The following is a 23,485-nucleotide window of genomic DNA, read 5'->3' on the forward strand; positions in this document are numbered from 1 at the left end:
TATCTTTGAGCAAGATCCTTTTTTCTGACCCCCACTTTGGACATCTACTCTAACTCTTTAGTGAAACACAAAATCTCAGAGTTTAAATGATATTTTCAGAGCAAGTCAGTTGCAGTGCCAGAAGGAGAACTGAGTTTTTCTGATTCCCAGACTATTGCTTCCTCTACTACATTAGATTGAATGGATTCATTGATTGGGGTCACATAATGGACTTAACGTTAAGTACCATAACGGAAAATGTCTTCAGCTACAGGTTTGGCAAAAAAGATTCAGAAACATTCTTCAAAGAGACATTTCTTATAGAAGGATATATCAGTCCCTCTATAAAAACTGAAAGCATAACATAAATCTTAGCTCAGCAAAGGCATGTCTGCAGGGAGCTAAAATAATGTGGTCTAGGTCTGTTGCTTTCTGATAATTTAACAATACAGCAAAGTGTAAGTGCAATGAAAATTCTCCAAAATTAGTTCTTAAGCCATAAGTGGCTGCATCTTCTTGCGATTAAAGAAGCATTTTGTTAATAACAGATGCTACATGTTTCCCATTTCATTTCAGGTATGATGAGAAGAATAAGCAATTTGCGATATTAATCATCCAGCTGAGTAACTTTGCTGCTCTGTTGTTGCAACAAGACCAGAAGGTGTAAGTATGTAAGCTGAGGGGCCCATGTGTCATCCTCCACCAGTATTGAAATGCTTGGTTCCCAAACACACATTTTCTTCGTGTCAAAGGCTCCATTTATGTCATAAGCACTTGTTACATATTTATGGCACTGCACATTCCTATGATTCAGGATTGGCATTTGATTCTGACTCCCTAATAAAATTAAATGTACATTTGCAGAAAGGTCTGACTTTGCTTTGCTTGACAATATGATCCTGAAAAAATGCACCTGCATTTTAATATTTAATAATTTTAAAATATAGTAAATCTTGGTAAATGGAATAATTTCAAAAGGCACAGTTGGAATAAGGACAAGCAGAAGAAAAGGAGAAAAGGTAGCTGTATATTTCTTTTAGCCATAGGCTGAAAATTCTTTCAGTAATCCCCCCTAATTTATTTTTTGTGTAAGTTCAATTTTTTTCGTATAATAGTCTTTCTTTGAAAAACAGGACAGAGTTATTATTCTAAGTTCTCCTTGGCCTATTTCATCTTCTCCATAGCATGAGAAGCCCCTAAGGAATGAGATCCATTGACTCAGTCTCTCTGAAGACCTAGACTCCAAGTTACTGTCTCCTAATACATGTCCTGGAGTCCCAGGCCATTCTGTAGGAGGGAATTCCTTAATATTCATTTGTCCCTCCATTTCTCTTCTCGAAACCATGTAGCAAGCAGCCTTTTGGGAAGACTACCATGCATAGAAACATGTGTTTAACCTCCTAACCTTTTTACCACCTTCCTTTTTGGAAGATTGTTTCTAAGCCTACAGGGGCTTTGCCAAGAACTCACTCTGCTTTTTCTTTGTACACCGGAGTATTCATAAGTTTTCCTCCCTACTTTCTGTGGTTGGTTGTTCTCCTTCATTCTTGAAAACCAAAGTGACATTACTATGTTGTAGTCAAGTTACAGTGTGGCCGACTGTGGTTCTTAGATCAATACAAGTTTGCAATGCTCTATCCCATGTCGGCACAAGTAATCCATCTGAACATTTGGGGTGGATTCACTAAATTAGTGCATCTCGATTTTCTTTTGAGCTACTTCATTTAGTTTCTATGATGAGGGCATACCATGCTAGTTAGTCCTATGCCAGTATCTCCTATATCATCTAATTGATTCCACAGTTCTTAAGAGAGACCTTGAGGATATCCTAGTATTACGTTTTCTGATCATCTTGGGAGTACTTGTCCTGTGTGAGTTCTCCATAAAATCATTTTTTTGACAAGTGTACATTTGGCATTTAAACAATGACCAGCCTGATGGAGTTGTACTCTCTGCAGTAGAATTGGAATGCTTGGCAGTTTAGTTCGAGAAAGAATCTGTGTCTGATATCTTATCCTGCCAAATGATCTTCAGAATCTTCCCAAGACAATTAAAATGGAAGGACTTGGTGCTAGTATACTGTCTAGGTTTCACAGGCATACATCATTGAGATCAGCACAACAGCTCTGTAGACTTTCAGTTTAGCATTTAGTTTTAATACCTCTTCTCTCCCACACTTTTCTATGGAGCTTTCCAAACACCAAGCTAGCTCTATCAACGTCCATGTCAACCTCATCATCGATGTATATACATCCTCGGAAAGTATACTGTCAAGGAAAGTGAACTTATCCACAGAATTCAGAACTTTTTCATTTGCTGTAATTGATGATTCCACATATAGATAATATGTTGCTGGTTGATGGAACACCTGTGTTTTATTGGTGGTGTTAGGCCAAAATTAGCACAGGCAGCAGACTATTGATCCATACGTTGTTGCATCTCAGCTTCAGAGGCTGCATTGAGTGCACAATCATCTCCAAACAAAAAGTTATGCACCACTACTTCCTCCATTTTTGCTTGCGTAGTATGCAGCCTTTTCAAATTGAAGAATATACTGTCAGTGTGGCAGCTGACCTTGCTGTCATGTTCATCCATGTTGAAAGCATTTAACAACATGCCTAAAAACATGCTAAAAAGCATGGAAATTCATAGCCTTTTTCACTCCATTGGTCACTGGGAAAGTGCAAGAGCATCATCCATTATATTAGCAAGCAGGCTGTTGTAAAATTGATGTATAATGCAGATGAACTCCAGTCAACCAAATTTTGACATGATTTTCCAGAAGTCCTCATGACTGATCATATCAAAGGCCTTGATCTGGTCAATAAATATTGAGTACAGACCTCTGTTCTGTTCTTGGCATTTCTCCTCAAATATTTAGGCATCAAACATTATATCAATCATTCTTTGGACCTTTATGAAGCCACATTAGCTCTCAGGTAGATGATCATCTTCCAGGTGAAGGACTATTTCCTATGAAACAGAATGCTTTAAGTGTTACTAATAAACAGACAATTATGTCTTTTGAATCTGATGAGGGGATTTCCAGGAGACTTTATGTAACCTTTTCAGTTGTTGTCATTATTGTTCAGTTATGTCCAATTTTTTGTGACCCATTTTGGAATTTTCTTGGCAAAAATACTAGAGTAGTTTGCCATTTCCTTCTCCAGCTCATTTTACAAAGGAGGAAACTGAAACAAATTGTGTTAAGTGACTTATCCAGGGTCATACAGCTACAACGGGTCTGAGGGCAGATTTGAACTCAGGAAGATGAGTCTTCTATCTTCCTGCCAGGCATTGTATATCCACTCTGCTATTTAGCTGCTCTTTACTGATACAGAAATAGAGTAAGGAGTCATATTTTCTTCCTTCTCCATTCTGTCCTTGTTAATTAGTTTATACTCCTCTTTTGCACTTTTTATTATTTTATTGATGTATTTTGTTTTCACATTACAAATATCTATAAATAACTCTCACTCTTGCAAGTTTTCTTATAACAAAGTAAAACTAATAGTACAGTGATAGTAACTGTTTAGTAAAATCCTTTGTGAGAGTGAACTCAAGCCCTTTATTTTCCTTTAGGAATGTCCGTGTTGCCATCCTCCCTTGCTCTGAAAGCACACCTTGCTTATTCCGGACGAGGCCCCTGGAAGCTTCTGACAATCTTGTATTCAATGAAATGTTCTGGGTATCCATCTCCTATCCTTCTCTCCATCAGAAGACTTTAAGAGTAGATGTCTGTTCTCCAGATCAGAACCACATGGAAGAGTGCCTGGTGAGGCTCATTTTTTTTGCCTTCAGAACTTTGTCTACAGACTAATTCTTATCTGAGTTCTTAAGTGACATTTTAGAATATCAACCTGATAATTTCACATCTATGTATTTTGGCTAAAATGTGTTCATTTTTTTGAAAGATGACAATAATAATAATAGTCAACACATAGCACTCAAAAGTTTTCAAAGTTATACATATTATATATGTATTAAAATCGTTTTTGATATATTATTATAATTATGTATTGTTATCTTATTTGATCCTAGAGCTGCAGCCCTGTGTAAGCAAATGCTATTATCATTATTTCCATTTTACAGATGAGAAATAGGCTCAGAGTGGCATAGTGGTTAAATGACTTGACAAATATGATTTGTTATTAAATATCTGAGCAAGGATTCAAACCTATATCAAACTTCTTGATCTCACTTTTGATCCAGGGTTACATTCACTAAGCCTCCCTTTCAAATTATTGTATTTTATAAAAGGAACACAGGACAATGATTATCTTAAAACCTTCACCAATGATAGAATTGAAAGCATCATGGTGAAAAGAGGGGGAGGAAGGAGTCAGAGGGCAAGATCTCTCTATATAATCTGTTAAATTACATATTAATATAACTTGATTGTGATGTCTCTAAATAGGGATAGCCTCATCAAAGCAAAACAAATCAAATTTCAGAATTTCAGGTCCCTAAACAGAATTTCTCCCTAACAGGTCACTGCTATTAGTCTTTTCATACTTTAAGGAAAAAAATAGAAACTACATTTTACTCCATAGGGAGATTCCTGGTTTCCCTCTAGGGTAGTACCATTGTGTACAGTAACAGAGACTGATCCAGTGTTCCATCCATTTATCCCCAGTTTTCCCATCTGAATAATCATTATCAGAGTTGAAAGACAAAAAAAAGGAAGAGATTTTTCTAAGACTACACTTGATAGAACCTGAGATCTAAACCAGCAATGAAAAACAATTTTGGAACTGAGAAGACAATTATAACCTTAGACTATTAGCCAGGCTATTAACACTTTTCTAATCTTTTCTAATAGATAAATCTACACACAAGTACTTACTATGTTCCAAAGGTGTCGATCCATTTTTGCTAACATTTTGTAATCAACAAGTATTTGTTTAATTATTACTATTCTTCTGCCATTTGTGCTAGGTATCAAAATTATATATAAAGTCAATAATAAAATAATCTTTTCCCTTAGTATCCAATTATCAAATGAGATAATATTTGTAAAGCATGACACAGTGCCTGACATTCAGTAGATGCTTAATAAATGCTTAATCCCTTATTTTTACCTTAAGGAATTTCCATTCTATTAGAAAGAAACAACCTGTCCACAGAAAAAAATAAAAATAAAATAGACAGAAATATAAAGTAATTTGGGCCATGATGAGGAAGGGAGTCACTGGAAGCTGGGTAGTCAGGGTTGATCCTTGGGTAGAATGTTGTACCTGAACTGAACCTTGACCTTTAGCTTGAGACTAACATGATTTTAGTCTGCATTAAGAAAGTTATAGTGTTCAGAAGCAGCAAGATTAACTGCCTCTGTTCAAACGCAGAATGTTGTGGTCAGCTAGGGAATCTAAGTCAATGTCCTTCCCACTCCTTCATTCTCTTGTTTTTTGATTTCTCAGCACAGTTTCATATCTTAAGAAACTGAGAGAAATGGTGCTTCCTCTCTCCCAGGATGCCTGAGATCTCAGAATGCACTCTTATTCTTTTTTACTTTTTACTCTCATCAGAATTGAAGCCCTAGCTCAGAAATTATAAAGGCTACTCTTTCTCTTCTTCTTTAGTCTGCTTATTCTTTACTTCTAAAACAGTAACAGACATTTCCAAAGAGGAAAGAATATATCCAAAGGAAATAAAAATAAGTTAGATAATTCTCCCCTGCCCCTTGTTTCCCAAGATCCAGAATTCAAAGAACAATAAAGGGAAGGAATAAAACCTTCCTAAACCTAAAGGTTGAGGGAGATGAATGGAAATAATCTTCTCTCTGCTCTCCAAAGAGCTCTTGTTCCATCTTATACAGAATTCTCCAACCTTGGTGAGCTAATGAAGCTCCAAAGGCCATGTGGATAATCCTTACTTTCCCAGATGACCTGCCCCCAAAATGTTCAAGATAACTATTGTATCCTGATTTTAGGTAGCCAAAGGAGACAGATCTTAGGATACTCCTTTGGTATTCTCTTATAGTGTCATAATCCTCAGGGAGCTATTACTTTTATATATCTTAAATCTCTTCTTCTTTAAACCTATTTCTTCCAAAACTGTGCTGAAGAGCCTTTGTAGGATAGTTTAACCAGGCTCACCTTGGGAACCCACTGGATATCCTATTCACCTTTTCTCTCTATTGTAAAATTAGAATAAACAAGAGATATATGAGGGAAAGCAATGGTATTATATTCTTAACTATTATAGCTGGGCCCAGGTCTTCGGTTTGAGCTGACTGATATCACTGCTCCCAAACTTTACCTCCCAGTGATAATTTCTGGGAACAAGAATGCATCCTTACTGGAAGGGATGAGGCTTGTTACAAAGACATTCATTCATCAGTATAGTAGAATGTGCTGGCCTTGAACAAAGGAAGGACCAAGGTTTTGTTGTGGTTAAATCACTTAAACTCTTTTTGCCTTAGTTTCCTCATTTACAAAATAGGTATAATAATTCTTACTGCTCTACAGGATTATTGCAAGGAAAGTTCTCTGTAAAACTTAAAGCACTATAAACATTTAGGTTTCACTTATTATTTGTTAGATTACAGATGTAGAGCTAAAAGTAACTTCAGAGGCTTCTTAATCTAACCCATTCATTTTACAGATCAGGAAAATGAAGCTCAGGGAAGTTAAATGGCCTGTTCAAGATCGCAAGTGTTGCTGGGGGTGTTCTTTCCATTATACCATGCTGCCTCTTTTTTCCATATACATAAACCAATTCACATATATAATATATACCACATAACATGCATATGTGTATATATGCAGATATATATGTATGTGTGTATGTGTATTAATTGTGTTCCCTGGGCCTTTATTGGCTTATTTCTCCATAACAAGAGACCCAGAAGGGGAAAACGTGTGGTTTGATTCTGGAATTCTCCCTGTCCTTCCAGCTTTAATGTTCTGTATTATGTGTTGTAAGGGCGCTTTCAGTTCTGAGATTCTCTCCCATTGCTTCCCTATCTCAAGAAATTGAAAGAATTGGTCCCTGAGCCCCACATATTCTTTAGAGTTTCTGCAACATATAGAAATGGATGGTGATGAGGCAATAAATTGATCAGGCTTTGGCAGACTCATCAATAGCAAGTAAGAAAGGTTTTCTGGCTTCCTAGTAAAATGCCCCAGCCCTAGGGTATTTCTCAATTAGAAAAGAATCAGTCCTGTTTCCTCTTCCTAATTGGTTGCCTTTTATTCCTCCTTCCTAATTGAAATCTGGCCATTGTAGGTTGCCATGGAGGCAGCTGAATCTCTCCATCTCACTTTGGCACTTATCTATATTTGGCTGCCTGATGAGAAGCTCACCTCACACTGGCTTATTTGAAAATTTTGAGTTGCTTACTCAAATAATGGAGTGTCAGATTTTGAAGAGGAAAGGAGCAAAAATGTGAGAAATGAGGGAGGTTCTTAGGTAAACCTTTCTGGGGGTGAAGATAAATATTAATGGCCACCCAAGGGATTAGGTATTTTTACCTTGGAGGGGTCTGGGAAATATGCTGTCTTCATCTATTTGCATTTCAGTCGATAATTATTTTTTAATTCAATAAAATTTTATTTTTCTAATTATATGTAAGAATAGTTTTCAACATTCATTTTTGTCAGATTTTGAGTTCCATATTATTTTCTCCCTCCCTTTTTTGCCTCCCCTTTCCCCAAGACAGCAAACAATCTGTATAGTTTATACATGTATAATCATTTTAAACCTATTTCTGTATTAATCAAGTAATTAATTATTAATCTCCTATTAGTATTGTATACTAAGTAAAAATTATTGAGAATAAAACGTGGAGTTTATATCAGTGGGTGAGTAATAATAATAATAATAATAACAACTAGCATTTACGGTATGGAAAGTATTTTATGTATGTATCTGTTTTAATCCTCATAGCTACCCCCACAATTTACAGTTGAGGAAACTGAAGCTGAGGGTTTAAGTGTCTTGCCTGGGGGCATACAGCTGGTAATTATCTAAGGCAAGGCTTGCCTGAGATAATTAGGTCTTATAGAAAGCCCCTACTATAGAATGCTGCACTATATAAATGTTAGTTATCATCATCATCATCATCATCATTATTTTCCTCTCCAAGAGTTCCATATATATCAGTGAAATCAGAATCTAGTTCAAAATCTAAGAGCTCTGTCAGAAGAAGGTGGAGTTTTAGTAAGGATAGCAGTCATGAAGGAAGGCTTCCTGGTAGATATTTGAATCGCAACTTGGAAGGATGGGTAAGATTTACTTAGATGAAAAAAAAGGGTTAGACATTCTTTCCAGCTGGATTGACCCTAGTAATGCCTGAGCTTAATTAACAATTTGTGGTTTCCCATTCCCTCTGGTCTCAACCTTCATCTCTTATGTTTCTTTCCTATACCACTAACATCTTTTGATATATATCCTTAGTCTCTGATATTAGTCACAAACTGGAACTTGTCCAGTAAAGCACAACTAGTATGGAGAGAGACCTGAAAGCTGATATAGGAGCTTGGAGTTGGAGGGATTGAGATTGTGGGTTTAGCCAAGAGAAGAGAAGGAAAAAAAATGTAGGTTATTATATCCCTCCCAATAAACTGTTATGGACAAGGAGATATAAATTTTCTTTGCTTCACTCATTGGGAAGAACTAGAAGAAGTAGCTAGAAGTTAAAGAGAGGCAAACTTAGAGTCAATGTAAGGAAAAACTTCTAAACAGTTAGAGCTGTTTGAAAGCAGGATGAATGGGCTTTACAATGATTAAAAATCTCAAAGCAAAGAGCATGGTCTAGAGGGGATTTTGTTCTATATTCATGACTTCTGACTTTTCCAGCTTAAGATTATTTTGATTCCCTGAAGAGAGGCACCATATCTTGATTATATCTGTATCTCCCCCAAAACTTAATCCAATGCTATGTATACAATAAATGTTAATTAGAATTGGAATAAGTAAAAATAAAATAAAAAGATATCTTGTTTTGTTAAATTATCTAGGCTCTGATCCTACTATGGGTAACCAGAAATGGACTATGCTTTCAGACCTAAAAGGGCTTAATTTTTAGTTTTCTTTATTCTCTGTAAATTCTTCCTTTAGTAGGAACTTAATCCAATGCTATGTATACAATAAATGTTAATTAGAATTGGAATAAGTAAAAATAAAATAAAAAGATATCTTGTTTTGTTAAATTATCTAGGCTCTGATCCTATTATGGGTAACCAGAAATGGACTATGCTTTCAGACCTAAAAGGGCTTAATTTTTAGTTTTCTTTATTCTCTGTAAATTCTTCCTTTAGTATGTCCCTGGCGCTTTCCAAATAGTTCCTGAAAACTGAGAATAGTGTAAGAGAGTGTATCACTTGTCCCAGACCTTCTCTCTTCTTATTCTACTATAGGGTGGAGCCCAGATCAGCCTTGCTGAGGTCTGCCGTTCAGGAGAAAAGACAGTGCGCTGGTACAATCTCTTGAGCTACAAATACTTGAAGAAGCAAAGCCGACAAAATAAGCAAGATGCACACAGCTGTTCTGTAATGGTGGGCACTGAAAACTCGGTGAGAGGGCATGAATGAGTGTTTACCCAACATCTATGACATTCAGGAGAGATGGGGTATTCAGAAATGAAAATAGTTGTGTCATCAGGGGAAGAACGGTGGAGATGTGAAATACCCCACAGATTATAGGACCTTGATAAACTGGGAAACATCAAGAGAAAGTAAACCAAGATGATAAAAGGCCATGAGTCTGTCATATAAGGAGTACTTGAAGAGATTGGAGATATTTAATCTAGAATTAATAGCCATATTTAAGTATTTAAAGGTCTCTTATGTGTAAGAGGCAATAATCTTGTACTATTTCACCCCAGAGGACAATGAGGAATAATGAGTGAAAGTTAAAAAGTTAGACTAAATATTAGAAAAAGTTCCATAGCAATTAAAGCCATCCCAAAATGTAATGAGTTGTTTCAGAATTAGTACTAATTCCCTTTGGAGGTCTTCAAGTAGTCTGAGTCACCACTTACTTAGTATATTAGAGTGAGCTTTCCTCTTTGAGTATGAATTGAACTTGTTGACTGCTAGACTTCCTACTCTGTGAGAGGGAAAAAAAATTAAAAAAGAGCTAGCTACATGTGTGTGTAACATGCACATAGGTCTCTTAACAAATAGATGGACACACATGTACATATAGTTATAAATATATCCTTTAATACTTAAAGGAGTTGTGATTTTGTTAGTGTGAGTACTTACACATTTAGACACATACACACACACACACACACAATGAAGTCCCTCTATCACTTAAAATATGACTTTTTTGAAAACTGCCATGCATAAAAAGTTCATCATATAACATCCTCATAATGAACCTCCCCCAAATTTAGCTAGACTGATCAATCCTTGGACAATAGATATACAGTTTGAATTTTTAAGGTCTTTTCAACTTGGGAAGGACCTGCCCAAAACTTGTGTTATACTAGTATAAGCTATAAGAACATAGGATTATCTCTTCCACTGGAAAGAGGGGAAAGGAGGGAGAGAAGAGAGAGGGAGGGAGAGGGAAAGATATCTTTATACCATAGATATGTATTTTTGTATAATATATAGAGACATGTAATAAGATGATAGACACATACATAAATGTATGTATGTTTTACATATACATCTGAGTACAAATATCTGTCACAGTGCAATTTGGCTAACCTTTTTGAATTTGCCAGAAGAAGGTGGAGTTTTAGTAAGGATAGCAGTCATGAAGGAAGGCTTCCTGGTAGATATTTGAATCGCAACTTGGAAGGATGGGTAAGATTTACTTAGATGAAAAAAAAGGGTTAGACATTCTTTCCAGCTGGATTGACCCTAGTAATGCCTGAGCTTAATTAACAATTTGTGGTTTCCCATTCCCTCTGGTCTCAACCTTCATCTCTTATGTTTCTTTCCTATACCACTAACATCTTTTGATATATATCCTTAGTCTCTGATATTAGTCACAAACTGGAACTTGTCCAGTAAAGCACAACTAGTATGGAGAGAGACCTGAAAGCTGATATAGGAGCTTGGAGTTGGAGGGATTGAGATTGTGGGTTTAGCCAAGAGAAGAGAAGGAAAAAAAATGTAGGTTATTATATCCCTCCCAATAAACTGTTATGGACAAGGAGATATAAATTTTCTTTGCTTCACTCATTGGGAAGAACTAGAAGAAGTAGCTAGAAGTTAAAGAGAGGCAAACTTAGAGTCAATGTAAGGAAAAACTTCTAAACAGTTAGAGCTGTTTGAAAGCAGGATGAATGGGCTTTACAATGATTAAAAATCTCAAAGCAAAGAGCATGGTCTAGAGGGGATTTTGTTCTATATTCATGACTTCTGACTTTTCCAGCTTAAGATTATTTTGATTCCCTGAAGAGAGGCACCATATCTTGATTATATCTGTATCTCCCCCAAAACTTAATCCAATGCTATGTATACAATAAATGTTAATTAGAATTGGAATAAGTAAAAATAAAATAAAAAGATATCTTGTTTTGTTAAATTATCTAGGCTCTGATCCTACTATGGGTAACCAGAAATGGACTATGCTTTCAGACCTAAAAGGGCTTAATTTTTAGTTTTCTTTATTCTCTGTAAATTCTTCCTTTAGTAGGAACTTAATCCAATGCTATGTATACAATAAATGTTAATTAGAATTGGAATAAGTAAAAATAAAATAAAAAGATATCTTGTTTTGTTAAATTATCTAGGCTCTGATCCTATTATGGGTAACCAGAAATGGACTATGCTTTCAGACCTAAAAGGGCTTAATTTTTAGTTTTCTTTATTCTCTGTAAATTCTTCCTTTAGTATGTCCCTGGCGCTTTCCAAATAGTTCCTGAAAACTGAGAATAGTGTAAGAGAGTGTATCACTTGTCCCAGACCTTCTCTCTTCTTATTCTACTATAGGGTGGAGCCCAGATCAGCCTTGCTGAGGTCTGCCGTTCAGGAGAAAAGACAGTGCGCTGGTACAATCTCTTGAGCTACAAATACTTGAAGAAGCAAAGCCGACAAAATAAGCAAGATGCACACAGCTGTTCTGTAATGGTGGGCACTGAAAACTCGGTGAGAGGGCATGAATGAGTGTTTACCCAACATCTATGACATTCAGGAGAGATGGGGTATTCAGAAATGAAAATAGTTGTGTCATCAGGGGAAGAACGGTGGAGATGTGAAATACCCCACAGATTATAGGACCTTGATAAACTGGGAAACATCAAGAGAAAGTAAACCAAGATGATAAAAGGCCATGAGTCTGTCATATAAGGAGTACTTGAAGAGATTGGAGATATTTAATCTAGAATTAATAGCCATATTTAAGTATTTAAAGGTCTCTTATGTGTAAGAGGCAATAATCTTGTACTATTTCACCCCAGAGGACAATGAGGAATAATGAGTGAAAGTTAAAAAGTTAGACTAAATATTAGAAAAAGTTCCATAGCAATTAAAGCCATCCCAAAATGTAATGAGTTGTTTCAGAATTAGTACTAATTCCCTTTGGAGGTCTTCAAGTAGTCTGAGTCACCACTTACTTAGTATATTAGAGTGAGCTTTCCTCTTTGAGTATGAATTGAACTTGTTGACTGCTAGACTTCCTACTCTGTGAGAGGGAAAAAAAATTAAAAAAGAGCTAGCTACATGTGTGTGTAACATGCACATAGGTCTCTTAACAAATAGATGGACACACATGTACATATAGTTATAAATATATCCTTTAATACTTAAAGGAGTTGTGATTTTGTTAGTGTGAGTACTTACACATTTAGACACATACACACACACACACACACAATGAAGTCCCTCTATCACTTAAAATATGACTTTTTTGAAAACTGCCATGCATAAAAAGTTCATCATATAACATCCTCATAATGAACCTCCCCCAAATTTAGCTAGACTGATCAATCCTTGGACAATAGATATACAGTTTGAATTTTTAAGGTCTTTTCAACTTGGGAAGGACCTGCCCAAAACTTGTGTTATACTAGTATAAGCTATAAGAACATAGGATTATCTCTTCCACTGGAAAGAGGGGAAAGGAGGGAGAGAAGAGAGAGGGAGGGAGAGGGAAAGATATCTTTATACCATAGATATGTATTTTTGTATAATATATAGAGACATGTAATAAGATGATAGACACATACATAAATGTATGTATGTTTTACATATACATCTGAGTACAAATATCTGTCACAGTGCAATTTGGCTAACCTTTTTGAATTTGCCAGAAGGAAATCTGCTTTTAAGCATTTTAAAAATAGTTATAAAACTTACCCAAAGAAAAGAATGGAATTAATAATTTTTTAAAACAATCACTTTTAAAATAAAATCATGTATCATTCATTTTTAGAACAGTTTTTTAAAAAAGGTTTAAAAATTAACCTATGTTTTAAACCCCTTTTAAATGTTTCTGAGTGGCAGAGCAGTATGACTATGGATTCAAATCCTATTTATGCCATGGATTGTCTTTGTGACAATTATTAAGTCACTTAACTTCTCAGTAGTCTCAGATAATAGGTTACAAAGGAGTATTGATCTATATTGGTAGAGATAGTTTTCACACACTGAACGTTCTCTATACTATAGATTCTACCCCTTCATGTTTTCCTGCACTTAGATAGCATAATCATTTTTTAAGTACTCATTAAAACAGATAGTCCTACAAGTTCTCTATACATATATATTTGTACACGTATTTGTTAGGTGTAAGACCACTCAATTATATAATATGTAGATATATACACACATATATACATAGAGAATTTATATAGCTTAGTGATAGACATGTATATAGCATTTAATTTTTCATCTGGCCAAGAGATTTTATTTTATTTATTTATATACCTTAAAGTATCCCAATAATGCTTATTTTTCTGTAATCAAACATGAAGGGAAGAAGTTCTTGGCCTTCTCTCTCACTTGGAAAATATCCTTTGAAAATACATTAGAAGCACCAGTTCTGAAGTCAGGAGGACCTAAGTTCAAGTCTGGTCTCAGACATTTAACATATCTTAGCTATGTGACATTGGGCAAGTTGCTTAACCAATTGCCTCAGGGGAAAAAAAAAAAAAAGGACATTAGAATTAGTCTTCCCATTTTGTGAATGGAGGATAGAAAGATTACATTAGTAGATACATAATGGCATAGATGAACGTTACTATATGATCCAAAATAAATATGATTTACTTTTTAAATCTATAATCTCCTAGAGATAGAATTTCAGTCATAGGAGAAAAAAAGATTTTCCTCTTGAGTTGGGAGAAAAGATCCTTTTTCAATTAAAAATCAAATATTGGATGTATAGTAGGATTATTGTTTCTGAACAGGAATAAGAAACAATGTAGCACAGTGAATAGAAATCTAGAAGACCTGGATTCAAGTGCCACTTAATATATAGTGGCTGTATGACTGGGCAAGAAACTGAGTCTCTCAGTGTACCAGCCAGTTCTCTAAAAGTCCTAAATCCAGAGCAAGTATAATCTGTATTGGTAGAGAATGTTTCTCACTAGGGTCTCTCTATACTAATGAGTTCAAAGGAATGAATTCTCCACCTAAAACATGTTTCATTATATGATTCTGTCTTCATTGTAAAGCCAAAGAAATGCTTTGGGAAGAATATGTTATTGAATTTCACAGATCTTTTTCCTCCCCACCATTAGTGTAATTGAACAACTGCCTCTGTAGCTCGTCTTGTTTTGAATTGGTATTCTGCTAAATTGCATTAGAGTATCAGGTTAATCAGGATTTCACAGTACTAATGAGTTGCTTTTAAGTTCTGCTGCAGCATTCTATTTTTTTATTTGAACCCCAAACTTTTTTCATTAAACTAATCTATTTATAATACTTTGAAATAATTATAAATCATAAAGACTATGAAAGATCATTATTTTTAAAAATTATTTTTATTATCATTTAAAGGATCATATTTATAAGTAGCCATGTGACTTGGAAAAAAGTCTTTCAAATAGATTTCAATTTTTTTTTTTTAATTTTGCTCAAAGCTATGAGAGAAGAACTTTGTGGATGAAAGGGAAAAAAACCACATTGAGCATATATTGAGACAATTGTATTTTTGAAACTGTGAGAGGTAGCATGACATAATGACTCAGGATCCAGCCTGTAAGAATTGGGTTTAAGTGTTACTTCTGATATGCAATATGCAATAGCATGCCAGAAGTAAATGGGAAGGAAGAGAAGAGGGGAACAAGTTACTGGTGCCTATTCCTAATAAAAATAATTCATAGTTCTTTGTCACCTCATGCTTCATGAGGTGTTTTCTCCTCATGATTGCCCTCTACTGTAAGTAATATAATTCTTATTCTTTACAATCAACAAAATTGAGACCCAGAAAGGTAAAACAATTTACTTGTGATCATATAGATGATACTAAAAGTTAGTGGAAAGGGCAGTGGGTTTAGAGCCATTTGCATTCAGCAAAACACTTAAACTCTCCAAGTCTCAAAGTCTTCTGTAACAGGATAAGATTGACCTCCATGCTCTTTGTTCTTTCTACCACCAAGGCCTATGGACCATAAGTTATTGAATTAGCCTAACTAGACTTCACTCACTGTTAATAAAAGAGAGACGCTCGACATGATGAAGAGCTCTTAAACCTGGTATCCATCAATTTATTTTTTCTAATATTGTGATAACTTTATTTTGAGGAAATTAATTTCCTTTTGTAATTCTATATGTTTTATGCATTTAAAAAAACATTCATCCAAGAAGGGGTCCATAGGCTTATTTCATCAGACTACCAAAGAGGCCCATGAACATTTAAGAATGCTTGTACTAGGGTTCTTATATTGGATTTTTGATGATCTCCAAAAGATTTCTTTTGGGTTTAAAATTTTAGCATTCTATAATTGATCTTGAGCAGTAGAGCTGGGAAGTGTGATGAGTGAGCCTCATGAACCTTCTCTCTACAGGATACTGTTTCTGCACTCCTAGAACAGACAGCTGTGGAACTGAAGGCTGTGGAGAAGAGGCTAGAGGGGAAAAGTAATGCTCTGACTATGGAAGAGAGCTGGTGAGTGAGGGAGGGCCTCCCCTCTGAAAAACCCTCCCAAGACTGAGCAGGCCCAGCTGAAAGAGAACAGGAGCCTAGATCCTTGTCCCAGTGTACTCTTAATATTCAGGAATAGATGTCCCTGAGAAAATCCGAGAATGACTTTGCTTTCCCATGACTCCCCAGTTCCAAATTCCAAATGCTTTAACAGCTAGAAGTGCCCTTACTCAACTTCTTTCATTGAGCTTATTTCTTCAGCTTTTCTGCCTGTTGTGATTGAGAGTAGGAAAAAATTGCTGGGTCAAGGTTGCTTTTTTTTTTTTTTTTTTTTTTTTTAAGTTTGCTTTGTCTATGGCAAACCACTGTGTTGCTTCAAATGGGAGAAGCCGGAAATAGACATAAGACATGTCTTCTAAAACTCTGGCAGAAGATCAGTGGTTTAAGCCAAATTCCCAAGCTTTTATTGGGACTTTTCACATTGTTACTTAGCAACCCTGCTTCTGTTCTCTCTCTCACTCTTTCTCTCTCTCTCTCTCTCTTTTCCTTCCTATCCCACTCATCCCCACACACATACTTCCCTCCTTAGCCAGTCAGATTCTCTAAGACATTAACTTATAAATATGGCTTGGACATACTGAAGTCAGTCATGCTGAGACAAATCCCACTGTATTCCCACAGAAATCTGTGATTAGCTTTTTTGGGGGAAAATATCAGCCCCATGATAGTTGCTAGAATCTGTATGTAAATCAAGATCCTCCAATTCAGTGTTCACCTTTTTCTTCCCAACAGTCGTGTCCTCTTAGCTCTTCTTTTTAATGTTTAGAGTCTCTTTATTTCCTGAGATTCCAGACAAGAGGAATGTTAGGGCAATGATCCGCAGTTAGGGGTCATTGGAGGTTACATTGTCTCTGGGTAGATGACCAAAGCCCTTTGTGCTATAATAGGTCATATGATGAGGATCCCAATGGTGGCAGTGAGAACGAAGGAGCAGCTGAGGAAGAGGAAGAGGATGAAGAGGGAGAAGAGGACATTTTCACGGAGAAAAATTCACTGAGTGTGGAAGATAGCCCAGCAGTAAAGGTAAGGAGGGCAAAAATGAATGACATCTAAGAGTCTGAATCCGTCTGCCTAGGAAAGATATCACAGTACAGCAGGATTACTTCTCCTCAGGGCTCATTTCAGAGAAGAATAGAGTCTGTCCTTAAGTGCCTTTTGATTTCCCCCTGAGAAGTGCTATTGAGATAATAGGCTACAAGCTGCTGCCACTCCTAGCAGTTAGTGGAGGGCTGGGGATGTCCACTTTTTGTCTACCAAGAAAAAAATTTCCTTTGGAATTGGAGGAGTGTAAAAAGCAAAAGGAAGTGGAAGCAGTAGGAGATTAAATTCAAAGATTCTTATCCCCTGTTTTGGTCATACCACAGGTAATCAAAGAGGTTAAGTATTACCCCCAAAAAAGGAAGTGGAAGCAGTAGGAGATTAAATTCAAAGATTCTTATCCCCTGTTTTGGTCATACCACAGGTAATCAAAGAGGTTAAGTATTACCCCCAAAAAAGGTATCAAATGAGAAGGGGATTTTATCCACTGGACAAGTAGTTGGGTTCAGTGATCTCCAAAATGTCTTGATTCTGTCTATGAATCTCTTTCCCTAATATCAAATTCAAGGGCCATTCTGTTTCTCAGAAAGGAACTGATTCTACAAGTTTTCAAATTCTTCCCCATCCTCTGATGCATCCTTATCTATGAAGTACAGAAGTCACCACAGTCCTTAGGTTTCCCTGCGCCCATGGTTTTGTCAGAACTGGTTACTCATTCCTCTCTCTGCTCCAGCTGTTTCTTCAACTCTACCCTTTATTTGTCTGCTTACTAAATGTAGTTCTGCCCAAAGCTTTATAGAAAAGATACATGATGTTCCTCCTTTATCTCATCTCTTCTGTCTCTATAGTTCCATTAGTATTTCTGTAGGTCCAGTGTTATAATAGTCTTCACTTTACAAGTTTAATCTCTCCTTATTGGTGCTAAATTTCTATTAATACCAAGTTTCTCTAGTTTATTTTTGAATACCAGGCCTAGAGTCAGAAAGAACTGGATTCAAATCTAGCCTCAGACACTTACTAGGTACGATGACTTTGGGCAAGCTACTTCACTTTTGCTTGCCTCAACTTTAATATCTGTAATATGGGGATATTAATAGTTTCTACCTCCTAAGGTTATTGTGTGGAGCAAATAAGATAAGAATTATAATGCCTGGCACATAATAAGCATGAAATAAATGTTGTTATAATTATCCCATCCATTGTAGGAGTTATGGGTCAGGACTCTACAATCTGGAAAATTCACATAAAGTTTTTTGGCGCTCCCTTCATACCAAAGAAGAAGTCTGAATTTTTCCTTTTTTTTTTTTTTCCCTTTTATGGGGTACTTACAGTACTTTACTATAAAATTTGGATTGATATTATATAATACTATACTTTTATGAGCTTCTGACTTTTTTCATCTGCTAGCCTTCATGTGACATCTATAGCTTCTACAAAACTCCCCAAAAATTCCCATTAAATTTTTTATGCTGAACTGGAATATAGCAAGACCACAAAGGGGAAACTCATGATGTGAAAGGGATAACTGTATCATCATTATCATTATTTGACAGAGAATGTTAGACAGATCTTTCAAGTTTGTTTTTTTTTAAGTCCTGATAGGTTCTTCAGAAATTAACATAAAATGTAAGAAATTAAATGTAAATAAGTATGAGGGAAATCAGATTTCGATTTATAAAACTGTTCAGAGTCCCTCATTTATGTAAAAACAAAGTATACCTCTGCTGGCTACTTGGTTTTTTTTTTTCTAAAAATTGAAAATATCCTCCTGTTGTTATAGCAAAGGAGGAGCCCCAAGGGATGAAGACAGTGGTTGCTCCAGATGTGAGAATATAGCAGAGCCAGTAGTTAGTTGCAGGGGAAAAGGGGAAATTTCAGGCTATGCTGACAGCAAAGAAAACTTGAGCCTAAAAGAATGATCAGATGCTTATTTCCCAAAAGTAGGTAATTAGATCCTCATGAATGACAGATGGCTTTAGGATGAGTGACTTTTTTCTTAGGTGGACAAAGAAACCAACACAGACAGCCTGACGCCATCACCTACAGTTGTGCGGCCCAAAGATCGAAGGATGGGCAACCCGCCCCCGACGCCATTTGTCCGAGGGAGCACCATCATTCGCTCTAAGACCTTCTCTCCTGGGCCTCAGAGTCAGTATGTGTGTCGGGTAAGTAACAATAAGGAAGAACCATTCTTTTATTTCTATTATCTTTTATACTCTCATTGCACTAATTCAGTTAAGTTCCTTCATGCTTATATTATTGAAATAGTTTCCCAACTTGTGTCTCTGCCTGACTATCTCCCTCCTCTATCCTAGTATCTGTACTACTTATAGATTAATCTATTAAAAATATTGCTTTCATCATGTCAAAAAAATTTTTTTAATAGTTCCTTGTTATTTGTGCGATGAAATCCAAACTTCTTAGCCTGGGATTCAAAGCTCTCCTCAATCTCCAAGCACCAACCCTTATTCATGGTAGATTCAGGATTAATGAGAAAAGCTCCACATTTACATTATGTTGACATTTTTCTTTCAGTTAAACCGAAGTGATAGTGATAGCTCAACCCTATCCAAAAAGCCACCTTTTGTTCGAAATTCCTTGGAAAGAAGAAGTGTCCGAATGAAGAGGGTAAGAAATTGCTTTGAAGCTGTTCTTTGGTATAGGGCCTTCTCGCTCTCATCTTCAGCCATCAGATGAAAATGCCCTTTATGAGCAGCCAATAATGTTGTTGAACCTAATGGAATTCTCTTCACAAATTTTCATGTAAAGGATCTAGCTCTTTGAAACAGCAAGCCTGAACAGGAAAAAGGATACTGTGTATGCATTATGAATTGGCATACTTAGCTTTGCTTGACAAAAGCATCAAACTCTAATTAGATAGGAAGTTTCTCAAGGGCATATTTATTTGGTAAATTCTCCCCCAACTCCAATCTTTTTAGCCCTTGCATCAGGTTTTGCACTTGAGTAAATGTTGTCCAACTAGTTGATTAATTAAGGCTTCTGACTGCCTTCTGCTGCAATAAGAAACTTGAGTTTCCAAGAGCCTCTCAAAAGCAATGAAGTGCAAAAGAGTTTTTTGCAAACCAGCTAGAAATTGACATTGAAAGCTGACAGGCTATCCCTAAAAGACATGGAGATTTCTTTGAGAAAATGAATGTTTGGATATAGGAAGCAAAGGATCATTCTAGTTACTTACAAGTCAAGTCTGAACTAGATTAGAAAGTAGTTTGCAAATGCAAGAATGTCCAAAGTGAATGCCCAATAGTAGATAATGCCATAAAAGTGAAGGATCTGCAGCACCAAAGGCCGTGTATGAACAAATAAGTTCTGCAGAGCTTTAGATTTACAACTGAGCTGAAGAATCAATCATTCAACAAGGTTTATTAAAAATACCTTCTATGGGCCATGCATTACATTAGCAATGGTGATGTACATAGGTAATGGCACATGTACAAACTACCTCTAACATTGGCATATGCACAGAATACCTCTGATAACATCTTGCATTTGGGAGAGATGTGAGGATATGTAATGAAAATGTCTTTGAGAGACTATGGAGCATATATTGACTGTAACTGATTTGGGTTGCTAATGGACTTTCCAGGCACTCTGTGTATATACACATACACCTCCACACAAATTTATAGGTATACAGATATATAGATGCAGATAATGATAAAAATATGGATATAGCTAAAATATAGATTTAAATATAATTACATTCATTTAATTAATTAAATATAGCTATACATGAGCATATATAAAGACACAGATTTGATAAAAATAAAGAAAATTATGTACAGATATATATAGAGAGAAAGAGACACAGAGAGAAGGGTGTGATATAAAGAAATACAGAAATATAAAGTAACTTCAAAGTAACTGAATCCATAAATGAATTTGGATGGCCAGGAGTGTAAGGAAGTGCTTGCCTGGTCCCAAACAAGATATAACATTTCCAGAGCAGCTATTCATTCTTCATTTCTCCTTCTCCTAAGTTATTTCTTCTGCTCACGGAGTATAAAAGAGACAAGGTAACATGTTGAAGGAAATATAAAGGGGTCAGAGGAAAGACATAAAATTCATTGGATTTAGCTAGAAAAGTTCATGAGCCCGTGATATTGATGCAGTACTTGGGGGAGTTGACATGATTTTCCAAGGGCAACGACTGGATTGCTGAGATAAAGACCCTGCAGAAGCACAGAAGGGGCTGCTGGCCGAAATGCAAGTTTTTGGGCTTCAGCACCTGTGATATCTGCAGTGTTCATAGCTACAGCCTATCCAAATCTGTCTACTATTTGGTTCTGTTCTAAAAACAAAGCACTAGTTTTTCTTCCTCTGAGTACTTCACTCATAACTCGGAGTGCATGATCATGAACAAGTCACATAATTTCCTGAGCCTCAGTTCCTTCATCTGTAAAAAAAAGGGATTGGACTAGATGGCCTCTGAGGTCTCTCACAGCTCTAAATTTCTGTTCCTATGGTTTAAAATTGAGTGGGGGAGAAAAGAAATGTAAAGTTCTGTAAGAGATCATAAAGTAATTTATTCATCAGTGAGTCTGATGTGAAACAAGGATGCACACACCAAGAAGGTTTAAGTTAGAGATTAATCAGGGAAAACTTCATGAAGAAGGTGGGTTTTTACCCTGCTTTTGAAGGAGAGGAATGTAGATTAATTAATGGAAAAGAAGAGACTTTGCAAATCAAGGAGTCTAAGCAAAGTATATTGTTCAAATGACAAATGGCAGTAACCATCTTCTCTATTTCAGCCATCCTCTGTCAAATCCCTCAGAGCCGAGCGCTTAATCCGCACCTCATTAGACCTAGAATTAGACCTACAGGCTTCAAGGACCTGGCATAATCAGCTGACCCAAGAAATCTTGGTGCTGAAGGAATTGAAGGAACAGCTGGAGCGAGCCAAAAGCCACGGGGAAAAGGAGCTGCCTCAGTGGGTCCGAGATGACGAACGCTACCGGCTCTTGTTGAGGATGGTAGAAAAGAAGGTGAGTGAGAACAACAAATGGAGAAAATCCCTGGGCAAGATTAAGTCTGTAATAGCAACCTTATATAACTATAATAATACTCACCATGAAGCCACTGTGTTCTGTAAAAGAAACCTTTGATGAAAGGTAACTAAGGCTAGGACAGATTTCCTCTATGGTGAGATAGACTATCATTTACAAAAAGGCAAGCAAACTTGCTTTTTGCCCAAGTAGGGGAATGAATAAATGAGGAGAGACTGAAATTTTTATTAGTAATGCACCAGACTAACCAGAAAGTCCTGTAGTCAACAATTATTGTTCCAGATATACCTAATTTTGAATAGATATAAACATGCTTTGAAAATCCAGGCAGCTAGAATAGTAATAGTTTAATCGGCCCATCCAGCATCATATTTACAAATAATGTTCATAAACTATAATATTTGAAGGGAAGAATTATTGATTTAGCCCACCCAGGAGATTAGGTGTTTCTGAGGCTGGTCCAGAGATGAAGCATTACTAATATTTCTAGCAATCAAGATTGGAGCACATAGAACCAATTCCCCTCTTCTGACCAGAATTCTTAGATAAAGTCTCTGGGTATCTTGAGACAAGAAACTAATGTGGAAGTTTTTACATTGATAAAATTATGCTTTCATAGAAGGTTCTTTTTGCTTTGTGATTTAACCTAACAGTCAAAGAAAGAAAAGATGTCAAGATGACAAGTTGGAGGATTTTAGAAATAGAAGTACAAGTATGCCCTGCCTTAAGATAATACAATATATAAAAATTTAGCTTTATAAAACAGAAAAACAAGAACACAGTCTTTTATATTATCTAACACTTCAGATGATGACTAGACATATAATAATCCTGTTTCCATAGTATTCTAAGAATACACTTGCTGGGTAAATCACATTTCATTTGTAAATAAGAAGCAGTAGGCTGGCACAATGAATAGAGCAAGGAATCTGATGTCAGAAAAAGCTGATTTCAAAATTGACTTTAGATACAAGCTGGGTGAATTTTGGGTGACAATTAATCTCTGTTTACCTTAGTTTCCTCAATTGTAAATGAGGATAATAATAGCATCTACCTCACAAAATAGTTTTGAAGATCAAGTGAGGTAATATTTATAAAAGTGCTTAACACAGTGCCTGACACATTGTTGTTCAGTCATTTTTCAGTTGTGTCAGTCTTGTGATCCCATTTTGGAGTTTTCTTGGCAAAAATGCTGGAAGGGTTTGCCATTTCCTTCTCTGGCTCACTTTATAGATGAGGAAACTGAGGCAAACAGGATGAAGTGACTTACTCAAGGTCACTCGGCTAATAAGTGTCTGAGGCTGGATTTGAACTCAAAAAGATTAATCTTCCTGATTCCAGGCCCAGTGCTCTGAGGCTTCTCACTTGGCATGTAGTGGATACTATATAAA

The 23,485-nt window shown here is 36.1% G+C and overlaps 1 protein-coding gene across 4 annotated transcripts in view; it reads left to right on the top strand.

The window, feature by feature from the left end:
- Positions 1-23,485, top strand: part of WWC1 (WW and C2 domain containing 1) — a 146,880-nt gene that overhangs the window by 120,111 nt on the left and 3,284 nt on the right. Inside the window, exons 14-21 of one of the 4 annotated variants that reach the window (XM_051978870.1) lie at positions 556-642; positions 3,562-3,754; positions 11,877-12,014; positions 15,896-15,996; positions 16,920-17,055; positions 19,071-19,235; positions 19,606-19,698; positions 21,840-22,073. In XM_051978870.1, the coding sequence (XP_051834830.1) occupies positions 556-642; positions 3,562-3,754; positions 11,877-12,014; positions 15,896-15,996; positions 16,920-17,055; positions 19,071-19,235; positions 19,606-19,698; positions 21,840-22,073 (1,147 nt within the window). Of the gene's footprint in view, positions 1-555; positions 643-3,561; positions 3,755-9,341; positions 9,498-11,876; positions 12,033-15,895; positions 15,997-16,919; positions 17,056-19,070; positions 19,236-19,605; positions 19,699-21,839; positions 22,074-23,485 lie in introns of all 4 variants that reach the window. The other 3 variants (XM_051978869.1, XM_051978868.1, XM_051978867.1) reach the window with 3 other exon arrangements.

The sequence above is a fragment of the Antechinus flavipes genome, chromosome 2, assembly GCF_016432865.1.
Source record: "Antechinus flavipes isolate AdamAnt ecotype Samford, QLD, Australia chromosome 2, AdamAnt_v2, whole genome shotgun sequence".
NCBI lineage: Eukaryota > Metazoa > Chordata > Mammalia > Dasyuromorphia > Dasyuridae > Antechinus > Antechinus flavipes.